This window comes from Pristis pectinata, chromosome 28, assembly GCF_009764475.1.
Source record: "Pristis pectinata isolate sPriPec2 chromosome 28, sPriPec2.1.pri, whole genome shotgun sequence".
Classification (NCBI taxonomy): domain Eukaryota; kingdom Metazoa; phylum Chordata; class Chondrichthyes; order Rhinopristiformes; family Pristidae; genus Pristis; species Pristis pectinata.
The window spans coordinates 4142480-4168448 of record NC_067432.1 but is presented as its reverse complement, the minus strand read 5'-3'; the positions used below and the strand labels follow the sequence as shown (position 1 = coordinate 4168448).

Sequence of the window (25969 nt, the reverse complement as noted above, 5' to 3'; positions counted from 1 at the left end):
GGGGAGAGATTTAATAGGAACCTGAGGGGCAACCTTTTCAACCAGCGGGTGGTCAGTATATGGAACGAGCTGCCAGAGGTTGAGGCAGGTACATTAACAGCATTTAAAAGGGTACTTGGACAGGCACACGGATGGGAAAGGTTTAGAGGGATATGGACCAAATGAGAACAAATGGGACGAGCTTAGACGGGCACCTTGGTTGGCATGGACCAGTTGGGGCAAAGGGCCCGTTTCCACGTTGTACTGGTAATTGACTGGTAAACTAGCTTGACATTAAAGAATTCTCATACCGGTGACCAGGAAGATAAGAGACCTCTTTTAGCTCTAATTTCAGAGTGCTCAATGAAGACTGGAGCATACATCAGATTAAAGAAGAACAAAGAAAAACAAATAAAACTGCAGATGCTGTAATCTGAAACAACAACAATGCTGGAAGAACTCAGCCAGTCAAGCAGCATCTGTGGAAAGTCATAGAGTCACAGAGCAATACAGCACAGATACAGGCCCTTCGGCCCAACCAGTCCATGCCGACCACAGTGCCCACCCAACGTCCCAATTTCCTGTATTCAGCCCATATCCCTCTAAGCCCCACCCCTCTATGTACTTATCCAAGTGCTCATTAAATGACACTATTGTACCTACCTCACCCACTTCCTCTGGCAGCTCGTTCCATATACTTGACACCCTCTTCTTGAAGATGTTGCCCCTCAGGTTCCTATTAAATCTTTCCCCTCTCACCTTAAACGTATGCCATCTATTTCTTGATTCCCCAACCCTGGGAAAAAGACTGTGCATTCACCCTATTTATATCATAAAATTAATGCTTAAAACAGTTTAAGATTTATTATGTTTTGTAGTTGAAAGGGAATGAAAATCCATGCATGAATTAATTATTTAGAATCAGGTAGCTTGCTGAGAAATCATTATAGCTTGATACCTCATTAAGAGCTCACTTCGACTTTCCCCAACAAGTCAGAGTAGGTTATAGCCATTGATGTCTCTAACTATCTGATTTCCTCTGGCTATGCAGGAGAAGTCACAACAGCATAGTTAACGACAGCAACCTTTCTGCATTAAACCGTGCAAGCAGAGTGTTTGTTGCCAGTTTCACGGTGAAATGACAGGGACGCCAATAGTTTCACCATTGCTGCAACAGCAAAATGCAGGCTATGGGTCTCTCAAATACTCACACACAGCACCCGAGAGTGAGAGCTGCTACTTTGCATGATAGAGGTGTACTTCATTCAAATGGCCATCAATGTTGGCTAGACTGCACTTGTGTGTGGTTCTGGTCACCACACTATGAGGAGGATGTGATTAAGCTAGAGAGGGTGCAGAAAAGTACTGGAGGGCTGGAGTTACAAGGGGAGATTGGACAGGCTGGGACTGTTTTCCCTAGAGCAAAGGAGGCTGAGGGATGATCTTATAGAGGTTTATAAAACTATGAGGGGCGTACATAGGGTAGATAGTGAGAATCATTTTCCCCCAGTTAAGAAAGTCTCAAGAGGGCATAGGTCGAAGATGAGAGTGGACAGGACAGGCAGGTTTATGGAACGAGCTGTCAGAGGTGGCGGTGAAGGGAGATACAATCACAACGTTTAAAGAAGCAGCATTTGGACAGGTACATGGATAGGAAAGGTTTAGAGGGATAAGAGCCAAAACACAGGCAGATACGATTAGCTTAGATAGGCAGTTTGGTGGGCATAGACTTGTTGGGCCAGTTTCTGTGCTGTAGAACTGTATGAACCTATGAATTATCCATGTGCAAAACAGGATCAACTGCCTAGGCCAGTTTTATTCTTATCTGATGTGACACCAGAATAACCCTTGAGATCTATTAGAACATGGGTGGAGGACAATGTTTCAGGCAACATCGGCTGGAAGAACAGGTCCTCGTTTCCCAGCGTAAGGAAGAGACAGCTCAGCACATCAACAAACAGCCTCACCTGACCAGTGTCTGGTTGTGCAGGTCCCACACGGCGATGTTACCGTCACTGCAGCAGGAGAAGCAGACTTTAGCATCAGGGCTGATGGCCAGCGCGTAGCAGGCTGGCGCGGAGGACGTGAGCTCGGCCTTGATCCGTGGCGTGGGTGAGGCCAAGTCCCATATCGTTAGTGTGCTTGCTTCCCCTCCAACAATCAACGTACGTCCATCGGGGAGAAGTTTGCAGGAACGGATGTAATTATCCCGGTTCTGTTAAGTAGGGGAGAAGGAGAGGTGGTGGTAAATGTGAACTTAGACAAAGTATTAGCATTACTTAGATGGGGGATGGACAGGATAATAGGGACATTCACACTGTCTCCTGTTCAAAGGTTCAAGTCCCACTCCAGAGACTTGAGCACCTAGTTCTAGGTGGACACTTCAGTGCAGTACTGAGGGTATCTTTCACCGAGACATCCAATTGAGCCTCTCTCCGCCACCTCAGGAGAGCATGAAGAGCAGGATTTTCTCCCCAGTACCCAATGATCGAAGTCAACAAAACCGCAGGCAAATTGCCAGGCCCTGTAGCAGGGTCTCCACCTGAAACGTTGACAATTCCTTTCCCTCCACAGATGCTGCCTGACCCGCTGAGTTACTCCAGCAGCTTGATCGTTGCTGCAGGCAAGTTGCCAGCTGTTTCCCACATTACTCCAGTGAGATGAGTCCAAAGCACCTTGGGTTGTGGAAGGTGTTGCAAAAATATTCATTCCCAAGGGCATGCAATGTTTAATTAAGCAAATTATCAATGGCCCATAATTGGGAGGTTTTATTTTAAAAATAGAGGGGGGTGGGGGTCAAGCAGTTTATTCTCAAGAATATCAGCACCAAAATCCAATCTCTTAATCCCTCATCAACCACAGCTGCTGACTCTCCATCCAACACAGATACTATAAAACTAGAAGTCCATTGTGGCTTTCTTATTCCCTGGAGATCAAGACCCCAACTGATACCTAGGAATTGAAGGTTGATTGATCCTGAGATTGTTCTCCCTGTGCTGATCTGGAGACAGCGCTGAAGTTCCCAGAGTCACACAAGGTCAAATATGGAGGGTTTCCCAGAAGTTCCCAATCACCCACATACAAGATAAGACAAGATGAGATAAGATCTCTTTATTAGTCACATGTACATTGAAACACAGTGAAATACATCTTTTGCGTAGAGTGTTCTGGGGGCAGCCCGCAAGTGTCGCCACGCTTCCGGCGCCAACATAGCATGCCCATGACTTCCTAACCTGTACATCTTTGGAATGTGGGAGGAAACCGGAGCACCCGGAGGAAACCCACACAGGCACGGGGAGAACGTACAAACTCCTTACAGACAGTGGCGGGAATTGAACCCGGGTTGCTGGCGCTGTAATAGCGTTACACTAACTGCTACACATATTGTCATATCTGACATATTGTCAGATTGCTTCATCAGTTCCTTGTGGCCCACTTGGTAGCCCACTTAACATCGAGTCAGCAGGCTAATGGTTTAAAGGACTTTCACATTACATGGTTTAGTATCTTTATCCATAATATTTTGGGAGGACAATGATAAGAAATGCTTGCAAATTATTAATTCAATTTTTCCCTCCCACAATGGCTATGCATTTCAATTGATGACCGAAAAATGTCTACTCTCCCAGCATGCATTTGGAGAAGGACCAGAACAACCTATTTCATTCTTTTTCCCCCACATAAAAAACATTTTAAATATTAATTTTAATTTAAATATCAGTTCATTGGAGGGACAGGACAGAGGGAGGCAGATCAGGTCACGAATAAGGGCATCCAGAAGTAACCAATGCCAATATCGCACCAGATCCAATCACATCTTAGATGATTCTATGGTCTTTGACTCTGGTTCCCAGCTTGTAAAGTGTCAGGGTGGACTCCACAGAGTGTGGGTTCAACTTCTGCTCACAAGATCACAAGACAAAGGAGAATTAGGCCATTCGGCCCATCGAGTCTGCTCCGCTACCTCACCCCGGGCTAAGCTTTTCCCATCTCGCCCCAGTTCCCAGCCTTTTCCCCATATCCCTTGATACCTTGACTAATTAGATACCTATCAATCTCCTCCTTAAACACCCCCAATGATCGGGCCTCCACAGCTGTATGTGGCAATGAGTTCCATAAATCCTCAGAGGACTCCAGGAGATTACACACAAAATTGAGGCAGGCACTCCAGGGTTGATCCGAGGGAGTGCAGCACCGCCATAGGCGTTAAATATAGACCATACCTTCCCTTGGGCATGGAGAAAACATTCCATGGAAGTGCTCAGATGAGCAGGGAACTTGGCCCCGAGGTCCTAACTAACAAGTAGGCATCACTAATCCAGTGATGACACAAGAGAAAGCAGATGCTGGAATCTGGAGCAACTCAGCGGATCCTTTCCCCACAGATGCTGCTCGAACCCCCGACCTCCTCCAGCAGATCGTTGTTGCACCAATCCAGTGTTGCTTGTGGGAGCTTGTCATGCACAGCCTGTAGTCTGTGTTTTGCATTAAAACAGCAATACACTTTGTTGGCTGCAACGCAACTCAAGATCACATGGTTTGTGAAAGGCACCACAGAAACACAAGCCTCTCCTTTTTGTTCATGGATTCATATGCCAACAGCTCCATGGAGCTTCCCAATAACACCCCAACTCTGGGTGATCCAAATTCACCAGATCGTGGAGACACAAGAAACCGCAGATGCTGGAATCTGGAGCAACAGACAATCTGCTGGAGGAACTCAGCGGATCGAGCAGCTTCTGCGGGTCAATCCACAGAGTTCCTCCAGCAGATTGTTCATTGTTTTCACAGGATCATTGCTTAACTTTGCGATGCAAGCAGGATTTCCTCGCCCCCACGAGGCATTGGGACCAACCGCTGGGAGATAAATAAAACAAAACAAAAACTTGCCCCACACATCTCCTTTGAACTTATACACACAATCTCACACACACACAGAGCAGTGGGTGTCTGGAGTGCACTCCCTGGGGTGGCGATGGAGGCAGATACAATAGAGGTGTTCAAGAGGGTCTTAGATAGGTGCACAAATGTGCAGGAAATGGAGGGATATGGACATTGTGTCAGCAGAAGGGATTAGTTTAGCTGGGTGTTTGAATACCAATTTAGTTTAATGGGGCGGCACAGTAGTGTAGCAGTTAGCGCGACACTATACAGCGCCAGCGATCGGGGTTCGATTCCCGTCGCTGTCTGTAAGGAGTTTGTACGTTCTCCCATGTCTGCATGGGTTTCTGCCGGATGCTCCGGTTTCCTCCCACATTCCAAAGACGTACGGGTAGGTTAATTTGGGTTTAAAATGGGCGGCGCGGACTCGTTGGGCCTGTAAATAAAATTTTAAAAATTTTTTAAAAATTTAAAATTTAAAAATTTAATTAGTTCAGCACAACATTGTGGGCCGAAGGGCCTGTTCCTGTGCTGTACTGTACTGTTCTATGTTCATTTATAAACAGACGTTTCACTCAGTCCAATTCCAGCCTGTGGGCAGTTTATCTTGATAGCCACCATGACACTATGGGGTTCATTGGGATAGGGTCTGGTTCCAAACCAGTGCCCCACCCCTTGAGCCAACATGCAACAGGTGCCTGCTTTTGTTCAAAAAAACCTTCAATTACCACAGCTTCTACAATCCTATGACTGTACCAATGCAATAAAAGCTCAACACCTTGTCAAACAAGGAAAGAGGTTCTCAGTCAATGGACAAGGGATTCGAGGTTGCGAGCCACAGTTTAAAATGGTGATAACAAGGCCACCGATGTGAAAGCAGAGCTAACGGTCTCCGACCCTGCAGGAAGCCAAGGAACATTCCAGCGCACTTTCGTAAATCAGGCCTGACGATACAACAGCCACTAGCATCAATCCCATGAAACAATTATTTACACCATTCCTTCAGTGCTTCTAATTTGTTCTTGAAAAATGAACATGGTGATTCAATGTGTTATTTAAAGCGAAGATATGTGCCTCACCCCCCCTCCCAATTTGAATGCGCAGGAATGCAAGAAGCCGCAGAGAGTAGTGGACTCTGCCCAATACATCACGGGCACATTCCTCCCCACCATCGGTAGTATCTACAGGAGGTGCTGCCTCAAGAAGGCAACATCCATCGTCAAAGATCCCCACCATCCGGGCCGTGCCATCTTCCCGCAGCTACCATCAGGCAGGAGGTACAGAAGCCTGAAGTCCCACACCACCAGGTTCAAGAACAGCGACTTCCCTTCAACCATTCAGTTCTTGAACCAACCGGCACAACCCTAACGCTATGACCACTTTGCACTACAATGGACATTTTTTTGTCCTAATTGTGTTCTTTCTTGTAAAAATTGTGTATAATTTATGTATTTATGTTTTGCTCCACTTACTAGACAGTCTAATTGGGAGACGGGACTCTTGCTACCAGGTTGGCTGATGTCCCAGATTTTCACGCAGCCCTTGCCTCCAGTGTAGACGTGCCTGGTGGGGTTGCTGATGGTGACGGCACACACCACCTCACCGTGATTCAAGGTGTTGATCTGCCGGGCATGCCGAGGGATTCCAGACCCAATCAGAGCATCCGGAGGGAAGGGCACCGGCTGCATCTGTCCGTCCGCGCTGACGTGGAAGGAATACGCACTGGTGGGGGGAGAGAGAGAGAGAGAGAGGGGGGGGGGAAAATCAAAAACCGCTCAAAGATCCTGGGAGGAAAAGAGTTCACTCATGGCAACTGGAGACACAGGAGACTGCAGATGTTGGAATCTGGAGCAACAAACAATCTGCTGGAGGAACTCAGCGGGTCGAGCAGCGTCTGTGTGTGTGTGGGGGGGGGGGGGGGGGCGGTAATTGTTGACGTTTCAGGTCAAAACCCTGCATCAGGACTCAGTCTGATCAGTCCTCATTAACACCAGCTCAGACTATGTGTCTTTTCTTTTCTCTATCTTGCACCAGCTTCATTATCTTTATTTTGTTGTTCACTTTCCACACATATATGTATAACTTATGTTAATTTATGTTAACACATTTGTCCTCATCATGTAATGTACTGTGCTGCTGCTGCAAGATGCTAATTTTCATGGCATTTGATACCCTGGGTATGTGTGCCCATGACAACGAACTTAAACCTGATGCAGGGTTTCAACCTGACATGTCGACAATTCCTCCCCCCCCCACAAATGTTGCTCAACCCGCTGAGTTCCTCCAGCAGATTGTTTGTTGGTCCAGGACATAACCAGTCTTCCCAAAGTACCAAGAACCCAGGAAACCACCAGACAGAACAGAACCATTTGGCCCAGTATTCCTGCCCTGCTCTTTGGCAGACATTCCATTCAGTCCCACTCGCCCAATGTTAACGTTTGTCCTCGTCTTGTAATGTACTGAGCTGCTGCTGCCAAAAGCTAATTCTCTCATTCTCGCAATCTCACTGGCTCTCCACTTGGTTTTGGAGCACCTAGACAACAGCAAAACATACATCAGGCTGTTGTTCATCGATTACAGCTCGGCATTCAACACCATCATCCCCTCAGTACTAATCACCAAGTTTCAAAACCTGGGCCTCTGTAACTCCCTCTGCAACTGGATCCTAGACTTCCTTACCGGGAGACCACAGTCAGTGCGGATCAGTAGTAACACCTCCTCCTCACTGAGGATCAACACAGGTGCACCTCAGGGATGCGTGCTTAGCCCACTGCTCTACTGTCTCTACACTCACGACTGTGTGGCTAGGAACAGCTCAAACGCCATCTATAAATTCGCTGATGTCACCACTATTGTTGGCAGAATCTCAGATGGCAATAAGGAGATGTACAGGAGTGAGATAGATCGGCTGGTTGACTGGTGTCACAAGAACCACCTCACACTCAACGTCAGGCAAGACCAAGGAATTGATTGTGGACTTCAGGAAGGGGAAGTTGGGAGAACACACACCAGTCCTCATTGAGAGGTCAGCGGTGGAAAGGGTGAGCAGCTTCAAGTTCCTGAGTGTCATCATCTCAGAGGATCTATCCTGGGCCCAACACATTGATGCAATCATGAAGAAGGCATGCCAGCGGCTCTACTTTATTAGGTGTTTGAGGAGATTTGGTATGTCACCAAAGATTCTTGCAAATTTCTACAGATGTACGGTGGAGCTCGTTCTGACTGGTTGCATCACCGCCTGATATGGAGGCTCCAATGTGCAGGATCAAAAGAGGCTGCGGAGGGTTGTAGACTCAGCCAGCTCCATCACAGGTACAACCCTCCCCCACCATTGGGACACCTTCGAGAGGCGGTGCCTCAAGAAGGTGGCATCCATCACTAAGGACCCTCACCACCCGGGACATGCCCTCTTCTCGTTACTACCATCAGGAAAGTGGTACAGGAGCCTGAAGACCCACACTCAATGTTTCAGGAACAGCTTCTTCCCCTCCGCCATCAGATTTCTGAGTGGTCCATGAACCTGTGAATACTATCTCATTATTCCTTTTTTGCACAAAATATTTATTTTTGTAACTTATAGTAATTTTGATGTCTTTATGTCTTACACTGTACTGCTGCTGCAAAACAAATTTCACAACATGTCGGTGATAATAAACCCGATTTTGTTTCTTCCTGCTTCTGTCTTTTTACTAAAACTATTTATCCTCATTTATTTCCCCACAATATTATGACATGAAGCCATTCAGCCCATTGTGTCTATGCTGATTCTGAGAGCAATCCCATTCCCCTACTCCTTCCCCAAAACCTAGTCTCTCACAAGCACTTCAGCTGGGGAGGTTTCGAGGGATATGGGCCAAACACTGGCAAATGGGACTAGCTTGGTGGGCACCATGGTTGGCATGGACTAGTTGGGCAGAAGGGCCTGTTCCCATGCTGTATTACTCGAGGACTCTAAACCTGACCCAATTCTCCAACCACCCGCCTCTGCCCTACCAGTACATCTTTGGGATGGGGGAACAAACCTCACACAGTCCCAGGGAGAACGTGCAAACTCCACACAGACAGCACCGGAGGTCAGGATTGAACCCGGGTTACTGGAGACGAGGCAGCAGCACTAACCACTGGGCAACTGTCAATTCTCCTTCTGTTTAATCTGCTTCCCTTGCTCTTTTGGGAATGGATATTGCAACGTAATTTTAAACAACAAGGAAAACCACTGGCTTTACCAAGGTTCGGCCTGTGCCAACCCTGTCACCACCCAAACCCTTCATAACCGTCAACCCATGTACCACACCTCACCTCACCTCAGCTTCTCTGCTCCGGGCTAGTCAGCTGGCAGAGTAGACGCACAGGCAAAAATTGCAGTCGTCTAGGGCTAATTATACAGCACAGAAACAGGCCCTTCAGCCCAACTCGTCCATGATGACCAATTTGCCTACCTGAGCTGGTCCCACTTGGCTGCCTTTGGCCCATATCCCTCCAAGCCTTTTCAATCCATGTACCTGTCCAAGTGTTTCTTTTAAATCATTGTACTTGTACCCACCTCCACCACGTCCTGTGGCAGCTCGTTCCACATACCCACCATCCTCTGAGTCAAAACCTTGGTCCTCAGGTCCCCTTTAAATCTTTCCTCTCTCACCTTAAACTGATGTCCTCTAGTTTAAAACTCTCCTACCCTGGGAAAAAAACTGTGACCATTCATGATTTTTTTTTAAACCTCTATAAGGTCACCCCCTCAGTCTCCTATGCTCCAGGGGAAAAAAGCCCAGGCCTATCTAATCTCTCTAGGTGAAATCTAGTTTCATATCCTTCAAGTCGAGGTTGAAGTTGCAGCCAAATAAAACTTTGGTTAGGTCACATGTGGAGTATTGTGTGCAGTTCTGGTCGCCCCATTACAGGAAGGATGTTGGGGGCTTTGGAGAGGGTGCAGAGGTTCATCAGGATGCTGCCTGGATTAGAGGGTATTAGTTATAAGGTTGGACAAACTTAGGTGGTTTTCTCTGGAGCGTCAGAGGCTGGCAGGAGACCTGATAGAAGTTTATAAAATTATGAGAGGCCTAGATTGGTAGACAGCCAGAATCTTCTTCCCAGGGTAGAAATGTCAAATACTAGAGGGCATAGCTTTAAAATGAGAGAAGGAAGTTTAAAGGAGATGTGCAGGGCAAGTCTTTTTTTTAAACATATACACAGAGAGCGGTGGGTGCCTGGAATGTGCTGCCAGGGGTGGTGGTGGAGGCAGGTACTATAAAGGCATTTAAGAGGCTCTTAGAGAGGCACATGAATATGCAGAGAATGGAGGGATGTGGACCATATGCAGGCAGAAGGGATTAGTTTAGTTTGGCATCATGGTCAGGACAGACATCATGGGCTGAAGGGCTTCTTCCTGTGCTGTCCTATGTAGTACATTACATACTTAGTACTAGCGACCGAGTGCAAATGGCCCTAACCCTACCCCCCAGCCTCCCACCTCCTGGAGTTTGACAGATCTCTGACTGTTCTTTGGGAAGTGGACCGCAGCAGTTAGCGGACAGCAGAGCGCGTAGATTAGGAACACTTACGGCTTTCCTCCTGGGATCGAGGCCATGCTGGCCGAGAGTCCGGGTGCCCGCATGTGGGAGTGGGGGTCGAAACCAACCTGGTCGGGGAAAGGCAGAGAACGGTTGAGTTTGTAGCCAGTGGCAAGCAGTGTCGGGAGCCGCGCGCTAATTCAAACGGTAAATTGATGAGAAGGAAGATATAAATTACGTACACCTCCGAAGCTCACCATGGGAGATCGATACGCGGCCGCATTAATCTGCGGTGAGATGTGTAGGCTGGAGTAAGGACCCGGGCTGGTCAGTGCACCATTCATGTCGTGATGGGTCATCATTGCAAAAGGGGCGTACGAGCCAGCCAGTGAGATCGGCGCACGGAGGGCTGGTGCTGGAAAAAAGACACGGAACTAGTTGGGTGAAAGAGAGACAGCGGAGATTAACTCAACGGCTCATCTGACCACAGAGTAAATGGTACACCCTTCACGTAGAGTTTACCAGCTCACCGAACCAGCTCCTTTATCCCCAAGTGCCAAGGGGGAGCAGAGATCAAAAAAAAATCAGAGGAAGAGTCTTCAACCCAAAACGTTAACTGTTTCTCCCTCTACAGACGCTGCCTGACCGGCTGAGTGTTTCCAGACTTCTCTGCTTTTATTTTAGATTTGCAGTGTCTGGCAGTTTTTCTTGATGTTCACTTACTTGGAGGACAGATCATTTGGGCCAAACTGTCTCCTTTGATGAACATTAAAATTTAATAGAAACTGCAGATGCTGGAAATCTGAAATAAAAACAGAAAATACTGGAAACACTCAGCAGGTCAGGCAGCATCTGTGGAGAGAGAAACAGAGTTAATGTTTCAGGTTGAAGACCCTCTGTACATGGGATGTAGAGTAATTACACGTGGAATGGTGAATTGTGCCAAGCCCCATAGCCAAAGCCTTGGTTCCCAAACCTCAGCACGAGTTGGTGGGATGGGGGAACCTTGGAAGGACAGTCACAGAGTCATCCAGCACGGAAGCAGGACCTTCGGCCCAACTAGTTCATGCCAACCATGTTGCCCAGTGAGCTGGTCCCATCTGCCCACGTTTGGCCCATAGCCCTCTAAACCTCTCCTATCCACATACGTATCCAGGTGGCTTTCAAATGTTGATAATGTGCCCACCTCAACCACTTAGTTCTCAGCTCATTCCAAATACGCACCACCCTTTGTGTGAAGAAGCTGCCCCTGATGTCCCTTTTAAATCTCTTGCCCCTGATCTTAAACCTATGCCCTCTTGTTTTTAAACACCCCCTCTCTGGGGATAAAAACTGTGTGCTTTCACCCTATGCCTCTCATGACTTTATATACCTCGATCAGGTCGCCCCTCGATCTCCTACATTCCAGGGAATAGAGTCCTAGTCCTAGAGAGGGTTAAGTATGAGGGGAGATGTCCCTGTACTTCAAAACATAGCTGCTTTCCATCCACTTGTGGGGCAGACAAGGTCTCAGTTTAATGTCCTGTCCAAAAGGCTGCCAACAGTGCAACTTCCCTACAACTGTCCCTCACTGGGCTGTTGGCCAGAACTTGTGCACTGGCAATGGGACATTAACCCACACTATGTGTTTTGGAGGACAGCGTGCCATATAAATGGAGGGTGCAATAGTTTGATCTAAAACCAGTGTATTATGCCTAAACATGGGAGACTACAACGGGATGAGGGAGGAGTTGGCTAGCGTAGACTGGAAACACAAGCCATATGGTGAGACAGTTGAGGAATGGTGAAAGACTTTCAAAGAGATTTTTCATGATGCTCAACAGAAGTATATTCCAGTTAAAAGCAAGGACATTAAGGGTGGGGAGCGCCAGCCTTGGATAACTAAGGAAATAAAAGAAGACATCAAACTAAAAGCTCATGCGTACAAAGTACCACTAAGCAAGCAATAAGGAAAGGGAAGATAGATTATGAAAGCAAACTAGCATAAAATATAAAGACATAGTTAAAGTTTCTAAAATTATATAAAGTGGAAAAGGGTGGCTAAAGTGAACACAGGTCTCTTGGAAGATGAGAAGGGGGAATTAATATTGGGGAATGTGGAAATGGCCGAGGCCTTGAACAACTATTTTATGTCAGTCTTCATGGTGGAGGACATGTCTAACATGCCAAATGGAGGTGTTATGGATGCGATGAGAGGTGAGGACCTCAATACAATCGCTGTCACTAAAGAGGTAGCGATGAGCAAACTAGTGGGCCTAAACGTAAAATCCCCTGGTCCTGATGTGATGCGTCCCAGGGTACTGAAAGAAAGGGCAGAAGTTACAGTAGACACACTTGTGATAATTTACCAAAATTTTCTGGATTCTGGGCAGGTCCCGGCAGATTGGAAGACAGCGAATGTCACGCCAATGTTTAAAAAAGGATGTAGGCAAAAGGCAGGTAACTATAGGCCAGTTAACTTAATGTCTGTAGCCGGGAAAATGCTTGAAGCTATCATTAAGGAAGAAATAGCGAGACATCTGGATCGCAGTGGTTCCATCAGGCAGACACAGCATGGATTCAGGAAGGGCAGGTCCTGTTTGACAAACTTACTGGAGTTCTTTGAGGATATAATGAGCGCAGTGGATAGAGGGGAACAGGTGGATGTTGCATACTTGGATTTCCAGAAAGCATTCGATAAGGTGCTGCATAAAAGACTTATCCATAAGATAAGGTTGCACAGAGTTGGGGGCAAGGTATTAGCATGGTAGGGGATTGGTTAACCAATAGAAGGTGGAGAGCTGGGATAAATGGGTGTTTCTCTGGTTGGCAGTGGTGAGCGGGGGTGCCGCAGTGGTCAGTGCTAGGTCCGCAACTGTTCACGACATACATTAACGATTTGGAAGAGGGGACGAGTGTAGCGTATCTAAGTTGAGTGGAAAAGCAAATTGTGCAGAGGATGCGGAGAGTCCGCAGAGAGATATAGATAGGTGAAGTGAGTGGGCAAGGGTCTGGCAGATGGAGTACAATGTTGGTAAATGTGAGGTCATCCACTTTGAAAGGAAAAATAGATCAGATTATTATTTAACTGGTGAAAGATTGCAGCGTGCTGTTGTCCAGAGGGACTTGGGAGAGCTTGTGCATGAATCGCAAAAGGTTGGTTTGCAGGTACAACAGGTTATCAAGAAGGTAAATGGAATGTTGGCCTTCATTGCCGGAGGGATTGAATTCAAGAGCAGGGAGGTTATGCTGCAACTGTACAGGGTACTGGTGAGGTCGCACCTGGAGTACTGCCTGCAGTTCTGGTCTCCTTACTTGAGGAAAGATATACTAGCTTTGGAGGCGGTGCAGAGGAGGTTCACTATGTTGATTCCAGAGATGAGGGGGATTAGCCTATGAGGAGAGATTGAGTCGCTTGGGACTATACTCACTGGAATTCAGAAGAATGAGAGGGGATCTTGTAAAAAAATTATACAATTATGAAAGGGATAGATAAGATAGAGGCAGGAAGGTTGTTTCCGCTGGTAGGTGAGACTAGAACTAGGGGACATAGCCTCAAGATTCGGGGGAGTAGACTTAGGGCGGAGATGAGGAGGAACTGCTTTTCCCAGAGAGTAGTGAATCTGCGGAATTCTCTGCCTAGGGAAGCAGTGGAGGCTCCCTCATTAAATATATTTAAGACACAGTTAGATAGATTTTTGCATAGTAGAGGAATTAAGGGTTATGGGGAAAAGGCAGGTAGGTGAATCTGAGTCCACGGCCAGATCAGCCATGATCTTATTGAATGGCAGAGCAGGCTCGATGGGCCAGATGGCCTCCTCCTGCTCCTATTTCTTATGTTCTTACCTCCCCAAGCCACAGGCAACACCTGAGAACAAACAGAAGTAGGCCATTCAGCCCCTCATGCCTGACCTGCCATTTGCTGAGCTGTCAGTTCTTTTCTCAGTGCCATCCCATATCCCTATTTTCCTAATCTATTAATCTCTTTCCCAACATACGAGTGACAGAGCCTCCACAACCCCTCTGCATAAAATATCTGAATCTGATACTATAAGGCGGCCATTTGGCCCATCAGAACCATGTTGGTTCAAGAGAAGCAATCTCATCAGCTCCATTCCCCCCTCTTTATTTCCCTGCAACTTGTTCCCTCTCACACCCATCAACTGCTCTTTGGATGCTCCAAATTACCCCAAGAGCAGATAAAGGCAGAAGGAATTAACCCACCAACCTGCTGGTCCTTGGGTGGTGGGAGAAACAGGAGCTCCTGGAGGAACCCCACACACAGGAGCAGAAGGGATGAACGAATCTCCACACAAAGAGTACCCAATGTCAGGACTGAACCCGGCTCTCTGGAGCTGAGAGGCAGCAGCACTAACTGCTGGTGGTTGCTGGTTGGGGTTCAGGAAACCGATAGAAAGGACCAAGAATGGAAGCACAGCGCAGTTACCTAGCGAGTCGATGCCAGGGGGCTTCCCTGTGATTGGTCGCAGACCAGGAGTTGAGCTGGTGCCTGGAGTGGGAGCCTCATTGCGTGGTGTTGGAGTATTTGACTTCAGGCCCGGGGTTGAGGATTTGTCATTCTGTAAAACAACGGAGAAATGAGAGATGCACAGGAAGAGCCCAAATATGGGGTAAAGCGCAGAATGCAAAGTGGAGCAAGAAAAAACTATTCAACGCTGATCCTCATGAGGTTTCACACAATCATACCACAGTACAGCACAGGAACAGGCCCTTCAGCCCACAATGTCTGTGCCGAACACGGTGCCAAATTAAACTAAATCCCTTCTGCCTGCACATGATCCGTATCCCTCCATGTTCGTGTGTCTATCTAAAAGCCTCTTAAATGCCACTGTTGTATCTGCCTCCACCACCACCCCTGGCAGCGCATTCCAGACACCCACCACTCTGTGTAAAAAAAAACTTGCCTCACACATCTCCCTTAAATTTTCCCCTTCTCACCTCAAATGCACGCCCTCTAGTATTTGGCATTTCTACCCTCTACTAAGATTCTGGCTGTCTATCCTACCTATGCCTCTTATGAGTTTATAAACTACTACCTCAGCCTCCGACACTCCAGAGGACAATCGCAAATAAGTCCAAAACGCATGGTGTGTGTTAATGTCCCATTGCCGGCGCACAAGTTCTGGCCAACAGCCCAGTGAGGGACAGTTGTAGGGAAGTTGCACTGTTGGCAGCCTTTTGGACAGGACATTAAATGAGACCTTGTCTGCCCCACAAGTGGATGGAAAGCAGCTATATTTTGAAGTACAGGGACATCTCCCCTCATACTTAACCCTCTCTAGGACTAGGACTCCATTCCCTGGAATGTAGGGGATCGAGGGGCGACCTGATCGAGGTATATAAAGTCATGAGGGGCATAGGGTGAAAGCACACAGTTTTTATCCCCAGAGAGGGGGTGTTTAAAAACAAGAGGGCATAGGTTTAAGATCAGAGGTGAGAGATTTAAAAGGGACATCAGGGGCAGCTTCTTCACACAAAAGGTGGTGCGTATTTGGAATGAGCTGCCAGAAATAGTGGTTGAGGTGGGCACATTAGCAACATTTGAAAGCCACCTGGATACGTATGTGGATAGGAGAGGTTTAGAGGGCTATGGGCCAAATGTGGGCAGATGGGACCAGCTCACTGGGCAACATGGTTGGCATGGTTGGGCCGAAGGGCCTGTTTCCATGCTGGATGACTCTGATGACTCTGAATCAGTGAGGCACGAACAAAAACTCCTTTGTCCCACCCCACGCCTGTTATGCTGGATTCCAAACAGAAAAATTCTGCTGCTGTAAACCAATTACTGCGTCCTGTTGCTAACTTCACACCGATAGACACCAATGAGTTGTGATCACATGAATGGCTCTCTACCATTGGAGCGGGAGGGGAGGAGGGCGTTCCCAAGGAGGAGGAAAGCATTTTCACGGGAAGCATCCCGGAAGAACTGGTTCACAACGCTCCTGTGTTGGAGCATAGTCAGGGACCAACACCCTTTCAATGCTTTAAGTGCTTCTTTCTACAAAAGCCAAGACACAACTAAGAGCACGAGGTACAGGCCCCACACATCCTCACTGGAGTATTTGCCCCACACACCTCTCTGTCTAACCTTCCTGTTCCCTCAAATCTCTGGGGGCTTTGACTTGAAACATAATGTTCCTCTTTCCACAGAAGCTGTCCAACCTGCTGTGCGTTTCCAGCACTCCCTGATTTTATCCCACCACCTGTTCAAAACCCTTGATCTCCTCACAGTCCAAAAGCCTCTCCCTGCATCCTAGACTTGAATATAGCCCATTATTGTTCCACCCCCCCCACCCCCTTGGAGTACAGAATTCCAAAGAATCACGGCTCTCGAGGAATTCCTCCTCCTGCATCTTAAACTCAGCAACTCAGGCGGCATCGGCGGAAGGAGAAACAGTCGACTTTCTCTCTCCACAGATGCTGCCCGACTTGCCGAGTGTTTCCAGCATTTTCTGATTTTGTTTCAGATTTCCAGCATCTGCAGTTTCTTTCTATTTTCACCGACACAAAAAAAGCTGCAGATGCTGGAAATCTGAAATAAAAACAGAAAGTAGTAGAAATACTCGGCAGGTCAGGCAGCATCTGTGGGAAGAGAAACAGAGCTAACAATGTTTCAGGTCATTAGCCCCGTTTCTCTTCCCACGGATGCAGCCTTACCCAAGTATCTCCAGCATTTTCTGTTTCTATATCTGAAATCATGTCCCCTAATTCTAGATTCCCCCACTAATGTATTGATCCTTGGAATAACTTCCTGTACTATTTCCTTTTATTCATTGCAACTCCAGAGATTAATCACCCAACCTTCTGATCTCTTGCCCTACAATAACCCCTTTGTTCCAGGGATCAAATTGATAAAGCTTCTGCGAGCTGCCTCTCATACAAGAATACCCCTCCCTAAATAAGACTAGATCTTTTCACAGTGCTCTAGGTAAGGTCTCACCGGTTGCAGCAACACACTGTTACTTTTATACTCTACCCTCTTTGCAATAAAGCCCAGTGTTTCCACTGTTGTTTGTTGCATGTTCACGTTTTGGGTATGCCAACAACCAGATCCCTCTGTACCGCAGTGCTACTCACATGGCCCATCTCCTTTGTTTTTGACGACGGCGTACTGCTGGATGAAGCAACAGAGGCAGGGCTGTTGGGCGCGTCCTTCTTTATGCTGCGAGGCTTGTCCAAGCCGTTCTCGCGGGGAGAGTGCACAGGACTGACCCGAGGTGTGGCTGGATCCTGAACATTTAAAAACCAAGTCTCAGAAGTGCTGGCGAAGGGAGGGTTAACACACAGGCATACGCACACACTTGGCTGGCTGTTCCTGGGCAACTCAACCACAAAAATGTGGCCAGTGTTCGGTGTTACAGTAACTCGTCTTTGTGGCCATTCGCAACACCAGAGCAAATTCAAAGGACCAGAGGGTGGTTGGTGACGGTTCACCATTAACCCCTCTCCTTCCCTCATACACCCTCACCCTAGAGGCACCACTTCCAGCTGCAGACAGCCCCCAGAGACGTGAGGGCTCAGTGGGTCATCGGTTCACCCTCTCCCCATAATTCACAGCCCAGTCTGCTCAGGGCTACAGAAGCAGCAATATTGACTATCACCTCCCTTCCATTAAATGCAACTGGAAGGGAGGGCTTGAGGTGTATGAAGGGAGGAGGGGAGGGCTTGAGGTGTAAGTGTGGGGGGTGGGGCTGTGGAAAAGGTGTGCAAGACAAAGATAACCAGGCGTGCAGAGTCCAGAAGTGCACAGAGTGGTGCAGTTCATCTTTCTGGTCACCCAGGAAACCTGACCATAGTTGGCCACGTAACGAGGGCAAAGGAAAACCCATGGATGAGAGAGGGAGGGAGCAAACAGAAGATAAAGATTTGTAATCTTGGGAATCGCTTCTTTTGTGAATAGCCCGATAAAATCCCTCAGTTTTTTCCAAGTGGGAATAAGTTGGTTGATCAGAAAACTAGAAATTATTTCAGTTTCATTAACAGAATGTGGGCGTTGTTGACAAGGCCAGATTTTAAAGTTTGCCACTAACTACCTCAGGAAGGTGACTAGCTCCCTTCAAATCCTACAGTCCCTGGGGTGAAGGTGCTCCCGTAGTGCCAGACCCAGCACAGTGGAGGGACAGTGATGTGGGATGGTGTGTGACCTTGAGGGAAACCCACATGTGTTGGTTTTCCCAAACATTGCTGTATTGTCCCAAGGGTTTGGAAGGTGTTGTTGAGGAAACCTTGACTGGTTGCAGCTTAATCCGAAGCCTTGGCTTAATAAAATCACCAAGAGTTGGCACCTCCAACGAGGAAAGACTCCCTCAACACAGCACTTGATTGTCAGCCTCGTTGTTGAGGGTGTTTTGGGAGCCATGCCACCATTTTGCAACCCAAACCTCCTCTGAAAGGAACTCAGTGGGTCTGACTGGCAGCACCCCTCGGCCCATGGGACTTAAACACGGAACTCTTCCAAGTCGGGAGGAGCGTTGAAACACCCCGTCTTACCTCGTTGGAAACATCTACAACCAGGTCATCGCTCTTATCGCCATCACTGTCCTAGAAAGGAGAGGAGTAATCAGAGGCCTTTTCAACCAGCGGATGGCACCCTCATCTAATCCAACAGAGCAAAGGGGTTCGTGACTAGGGAAGGGTTTAATGCATGCTGGAGTCAGCCAATGATGTTCTTGCTCACTATTGGATTGTTGGCAATATGTTAGTCAACTCACACACACTTCCATGTACAGCACCAAAACGGCGACCTAACCAGTCTTGAAGGAGTTACTGGTTGAAGGACAGATACAAGAAAACCAGGGGAACTCTCCAACTCTTCAAAACGAGATTCCGTCACATTCACCCTTGTGCAGAGCGAGCCTCGGGTTAATATTTAATCTGAGAGGTAGCACCTCTGACAGCTTGGCACTCTGAAATTTGGACTGCATCAGCCTGGAATATTGGGACCAAACAACTATGTGGGACTAGAACCCTGAATCTTTGATCCCTCCACCACCCACCACCCCAGGAGAGGCCATTACCCAGCAAGCCGCAAATGAAAGCACGACTGTGACGCAAGAGAGTGCAGATGCCGGAATCCGGAGCAACAAGCAATGAGCTGGAGGAACTCAGCAGGTCGAGCAGCATCTGTGGTTGATCGGAATGTGGGGAGAATAAAATTGGATCATCGGAAATGAGTCAGCTATTTCTTTCCCTCCCACAGGTCTGCATGACCAGCTGAGCTCCTCCAGCACATTGTTTATTGAAAGCACGACTGATGGTTGAAGAACTTCAAGTGGGCTTTTTAATTAATTCATGGCACGTTAAATCACCTCAGCCCACTTCCAAGACACGGCTACCCAAAGAGATGGGAGGACACAGGACTTACATATCTGTTCATCGAATCTTTCTCCTCCACCTTCCGCTTCTTTGCATCCAGGTAATCAGAGGAACTCCGATTGTTTCTTTCATTTGGCCTGAGGCCGTCGGATGGCGAGACAGAGTTATTCTGCAAGAGACAAGAGTTCACACGAGGGTCAGGTAAGGCAAGGTGATCACGGTTCAGTCACTGGGAGAAGCAGCAGCCTCCGGTAATCCAGGTTCAATACCCACCTTGGGTTCTGCCTGGGTGGAGTTTGCACATCCTGCACCCCACACCCTGCACCCCTCCCCCACCACCGCGCCGTGGTCCAGTTTCCTCCCACATCCCACAGACGAGCATGGTAGGGTAAATGGCCACTCTCGATTGCCCCTAGTGTACAGGCAAGTGGTAGAAACTGGGGGAATTGATGGGAGTGTGGGGAGAATAAAGTGGGATCAATGGAAATGGGTGCCTGATGGACAACACAAACTGAGTGGGCCGAAGGGCCTATTTCCATGCTGCTTCACTCCACTTTGTTAGGAGTTTGAGGAGATTTGTTACATCACCAATGTCTCTTACAAATTTCTACAGGTGTACGGTAGAGAGCATTCTGACTGGTTGCATCACGGCCTGGTATGGAGGCTCCAATGCGCAGGATCGCAAGAGGCTGCAGATGGTTGTAGACTCAGCCAGCTCCATCATGGGCACAACCCTCCCCACCATCGAGGACACCTTCAAGAGGTGTTGCCTCAAGAAGGCGGCATCCATCACTCAGGGACCCTCACCATCTGGGACATGCCTTCTTCTCGTTACTACCATCAGGGAGGAGGTACAGGTACAGATTCAGGAACAGCTTCTTCCCCTCCGCCATCAGGTTTCTGAACGATCCATGAACCAAGAACACTACTTCGTTATTCCTTTTTTGTTCTGCACTATTTAATTTTGTAATTTATAGATTATGCCTTTGCACTGTACTGCTGCCACAAAACAACAAATTTCACGTCAAATGTCAGTGATACTAAACCTGATTCAGACTCTAACATTTGCAAATAACCAGAATTCCTGCTGGACGATGGGGAAAGTCCGACCCACCCCACGTTCTCTGGGCTCAGTCCGGCCGGAAAATTAAGCAGACGTTTCCCGCAAAACCTGGGATTTACACAGCGCCTTTCCCTGAATTAAATGCACCGCGGGAGAATCAAAATCAGGTTTATCATCACTGACATATGACGTGAAATTTGTTTTGCGGCAGCAGTACAGTGCAAAGACATAAAATTACTATAAATTACAAAAATAAATAAATAGTGCAAAAAAGGAATAAACGAGGCAGTGTTCATCGACCGTTCAAAAACCTGATGGCAAAGAGGAAGAAGCTGTTCCTCAAGATAAGATAAGATTTCTTTATTAGTCACATGTACATTGAAACACACAGTGAAATGCATCTTTTGCGTAGAGTGTTCTGGGGGCAGCCCGCAAGTGCCAACATAGCATCCCCACAACTTCCTAACCCGTACGTCTTTGGAACGTGGGAGGAAACCGGAGCACCCGGAGGAAACCCATGCAGACACGGGGAGAACATACAAACTCCTTACAGACAGCGGCCGGAATTGAACCCGGCTCACTGGCACTGTAATAGCGATATAAATAACTGCTATCATTTGTTTTTCTAATTTATAGTAGTTTTATGTCTTTGCAGTGTACTGCTCCTGCAAAACAACACATTTCATGACATACAAGTCAGTGATAATAAACCTGATTCTGATTGGCTGCAGAGTGCTTTGAGACAGAGGTCACCAAAGGGGCTTTGAAAATGTTCATTCAGATGGTGAACATAGCTCAGAACCACCCATAACAAGTGTTCTGACGACAGGACGTTGACCCAAAACTTGGACGGTTTCTCCCCCCACAGGAGCTGTTCGACTTGTTGAGAGACCCCAGCATGTCTCTGCTTTTAATTTGGGATTTCCATCTCCTGCAGTTTTTAATACATCGACACCTGTACAGGTGCTCGAATAGATCGGAAAGTTCACACATGTCGGAGGTAACATCCCTCCCTCGGGGCACAGCAGACTACAGCAGAGATGGAGGGGAGAAATGTGTACGCAGGAGGTCACGAGCGGCAGGTTATGTAAGAAAGGAGAAAGCAATCTACAGTCTGGGCTGATTACAATTAGCTTCTACCGCACTGCATACTTAAATAAATTCTTGAGAAAGCAGTTGGAGGCCAGCAGAATGGATAGAAGTGTACCCCAAGTAGAATATTCCCATGTTTTCATGAGTAAGAACTTCTAATTGCTTCTGCACCTCCCCCCCACCGCTGAAAATGGCAAGTGAGCCAGAGATTAAAAGCTCGCATCAAACTGCCAACCATGTCCAACACAAGAGCCCTTCTCAAAGCAATTCAGCTTTTTACTGAAAGTTGGGCCAAGACGTGAAGGCGAGACAGCCCTTCATTTCTGAACTCTTCAATTAAAACCAGGGGAGAGGGCGAAGGTTGGAGGGGGAGGAGGCACTGAAGGCAGCAAGACTCAGCCTCTATTCAGGCCTTCCCAGAAAACAGCTCGAGCAGCTCCACAAAAGAGAAGACTTTAGCCTGGGGCTGAACACAAGCCAACAACTTGCTAATCAGCCAATGCTTTACACGGAACATGGGCCCGTTTCTTTCCAGACTGCCACAGGCACAGAATCAGAGGCTTGCAGGGAATGTGCTGAAAGGCTCTCTCGGCAGCAACAACTGCTGAGAGTGGAAAGGCATTAAAAGAATATGGCGCGGGGGGGGGGAAGAGAGAGGGGGGGGGGTAGAGAGAGGGGGGGGGGAAGAGAGAGGGGGGGTAGAGAGAGGGGGGGGGGGAAGAGAGAGGGGGGGGAAGAGAGAGGGGGGGGGTAGAGAGAGGGGGGGGGGTAGAGAGAGGGGGGGGTAGAGAGAGGGGGGGGGAAGAGAGAGGGGGGGGGAAGAGAGAGGGGGGGGGAAGAGAGAGGGGGGGGGGAAGAGAGAGGGGGGGGGAAGAGAGAGGGGGGGGGAAGAGAGAGGGGGGGAAGAGAGAGGGGGGGGGAAGAGAGAGGGGGGGGGAAGAGAGAGGGGGGGGGAAGAGAGAGGGGGGGGAAGAGAGAGCGGGGGGGAAGAGAGGGACGGACAAACAGGGAGAGAGGGGGAGAGGGGTGGACGAGAGGGGGGGGAAGAGAGAGGGGGTGGAAGAGAGAGGGGGGGGAAGAGAGGGGGGGGGGGAAGAGAGGGGGGGGGAAGAGAGGGGGGGGGGAAGAGGGGGGGGGGGGAAGAGAGGGGGGGGGAAGAGAGGGGGGGGAAGAGAGGGGGGGGAAGAGAGGGGGGGGGAAGAGAGGGGGGGGAAGAGAGGGGGGGGAAGAGAGGGGGGGGGAAGAGAGGGGGGGGGAAGAGAGGGGGGGGGAAGAGAGGGGGGGGGAAGAGAGGGGGGGGGAAGAGAGGGGGGGGGAAGAGAGGGGGGGGAAGAGAGGGGGGGAAGAGAGGGGGGGGAAGAGAGGGGGGGAAGAGAGGGGGGGGAAGAGAGGGGGGGGAAGAGAGGGGGGGGAAGAGAGGGGGGGAAGAGAGGGGGGGGGGAAGAGAGGGGGGGGGAAGAGAGGGGGGGGAAGAGAGGGGGGGGAAGAGAGGGGGGGGAAGAGAGGGGGGGGAAGAGAGGGGGGGGAAGAGAGGGGGGGGAAGAGAGGGGGGGGAAGAGAGGGGGGGGAAGAGAGGGGGGGGAAGAGAGGGGGGAAGAGAGGGGGGAAGAGAGGGGGGAAGAGAGGGGGGGAAGAGAGGGGGGGGAAGAGAGGGGGGGGAAGAGAGGGGGGGGAAGAGAGGGGGGGAAGAGAGGGGGGGAAGAGAGGGGGGGGAAGAGAGGGGGGGAAGAGAGGGGGGGGAAGAGAGGGGGGGGAAGAGAGGGGGGAAGAGAGGGGGGGAAGAGAGAGGGGGAAAGAGAGGGGGGGAAGAGAGAGAGGGGGGAAGAGAGAGAGGGGGGGAAGAGAGAGGGGGGGAAGAGAGAGGGGGGGAAGAGAGAGGGGGGGGAAGAGAGAGGGGGGGGGGGAAGAGAGATAGGGGGGGAAGTGAGAGAGGGGGGGAAGAGAGAGGGGGGTGAAGAGAGAGGGGGGGGAAGAGAGAGGGGGGGGAAGAGAGAGGGGGGGGGGAGAGAGAGGGGGGGGAAGAGAGAGGGGGGGGGGAAGAGAGAGGGGGGGGGAAGAGAGAAGGGGGAAAAAAAGGGAAGGAAATGTCTTCATCTGCAGTTCCCAAATACATGTAACCTGGTGGGACCAAGCAGAAATAATAGTGGTGTTCTTCTAGACCATTTAAATCTCCTGCGGAAGGGCTTGCTGGGGGCTGTCTTCTCTCTTCATTGCCAATCGAGTCAAATGAAACCTTTCTTCTCAGTCATTGAAGCTGAGAATACCAGAGTGTTATGTCAAGCATCGAGGGGAATCGATCATTCAACCTCCCCTGGGCACACGGCCAACTCACTAAATATTATTGATGCTTTGATAGACTCTCGTCAAGAAAAATGTTTTCATTTTTATGAATGAATTGAGACCGTGCGAGGCTTTCCCTTAAACTTTGGTGAAGTTCCCCCCACCCCCCGAAAGGAATATTTCTTTGTGACTGGCTTTGCTACTGAAACAGACTGCTTTAATCAGTGTGCATTTGTTGTTCTAAAGGGCTTCTTGTTGCCTTTTGCCTTTCCTCCCCTCCCTCTCCCCCCCACTGATCTGCAGCAAGGGGCTTTGTCCAGAGTGACGTTAGAAAATCAATATGAACCGGGGACACAGCTGATTGGAATGTTAACCCCCCACCAACACCCCTCAGAAAAGCCAAACAAAGACTACCGTCCCAAACCCCAAACAGACAATAGCCAAAATCCTTTCGCACTGAGGCAAGCTTTGTGGCAGAGAGACAGAGACAGAGAGAGACAGAGACAGAGAGAGCAAAAGAAAATAATGTAGTGAGAAAAAGAAAGTTAACAGAGATAAGACAGAAAGCATAAATATGAGCAACTTCTTTCCAGGAATCAGCTTCCAATTCCCACATGCAAGTTAAAAAAGATACCACAAAATATTTGGAGCTTGCTGGTTAAAGTAAAAATATTCCCACAGCTGTCAGATACAGGTTGCCACACCCATTTCCCCATTGAGTGTGTTAAACTGGTTGCTGATAGCGCACTAGCATGTTCCTCTGAGTCACTCAGTGCTTCACTTGAGTAACTCGAGCCAACCTCCATCATCTTCAACCCTTTGTCTACAGCTTTGGTCACCCTGTTACAGGAAAGACGCGGTTAAACTGGAAAGAGCGCAGAGAAGATTTACGAGGATGCTGCCAGGACTCGAGGGCCTGAGTTATAGGGAGAGGTTGGTCAGGTTAGGTCTTTATTCCTTGGAACGTAGGAGGATGAGGGGTGACCTTATAGAAGTGTTCAAAATTATGAGAGGCACAGATAAGGTGGACGGTAACAGTTTCCGCAGGGTAGGGGGCATAGATTTAGGGTGAGAGGGGAAAGATTTAAAAGGGACCCGAGAAGCAATGTTTCCACACAGAGGGTGGTGAGTATGTGGAACGAGCTGCCAGAGGGAGTGGGTGAGGCAGGTACAACGGTATCATTCAAGAAGCACTTGGATAGGTACATGGAGGGGTGGGGCTTGGAGGTATACGAGCCAAACACAGGAAATTGGGACTAGCTCAGTGGACAAAGTGGTCGGCATGGACTCATTGGGCCGAAGGGCCTGTATTGCTCTTCTATTGCTCTGTATTACTATGCCACTTCTACCTATCAGCTCCTGGCACCATTCCCACTCTCCCACATCAGCACCTCCACCCCTTCCCTCCACCTTTTTATACAGGCTGCCTCCCACCTGTCTTTTAAAGTAGTCCAGATGAAGGGTCTCAACCCGAAACGCCGACTGTCATTTCCATCCACGGATGCTGCCTGACCTGCTGAGTTCCTCCAGCAGTTTGGTATGTTGCTCGGCCCCCGAAACCAGATTGAAGTCCATAGCCAGCAGTGTGCAGAGACCAGGGTTGGAGAGCCAAGGCTGTGGCCCACACCAAGGCCAGTGTTGTCTACCACTCCGAAACAAATCTACATAACACCTCGCCTTCCTAAAGCACCTCAACCAACATCCAATCTCACCACATAACGGAGAATTATATACTTGGAGCGTGCTACAATGCTGTAGCAAAAGGCCATGACCCAAGGCAAGCATCATTCATTTTTTGACCAGATCTCAAATGCATTGGGTTTTCTCTCTGCAATCCTTCACTTGGTCCCAT

The 25969-nt window shown here is 48.8% G+C and overlaps 1 protein-coding gene across 3 annotated transcripts in view; it reads right to left on the bottom strand.

Annotated features, from left to right (window-relative positions):
• LOC127583840 (transducin-like enhancer protein 3-B) overlaps positions 1–25969 on the bottom strand; it is a 90674-nt gene that overhangs the window by 10967 nt on the left and 53738 nt on the right. For all 3 annotated transcript variants that reach the window (XM_052040214.1, XM_052040215.1, XM_052040216.1), the window contains 8 exons: positions 19732–19851; positions 18858–18908; positions 17445–17597; positions 14794–14926; positions 10625–10782; positions 10419–10495; positions 6333–6582; positions 1947–2194 (listed from right to left, as the gene is read on the bottom strand). In XM_052040214.1, coding sequence (XP_051896174.1) covers positions 1947–2194; positions 6333–6582; positions 10419–10495; positions 10625–10782; positions 14794–14926; positions 17445–17597; positions 18858–18908; positions 19732–19851 — 1190 coding nt within the window. The remainder of the gene's footprint in view (positions 1–1946; positions 2195–6332; positions 6583–10418; positions 10496–10624; positions 10783–14793; positions 14927–17444; positions 17598–18857; positions 18909–19731; positions 19852–25969) is intronic.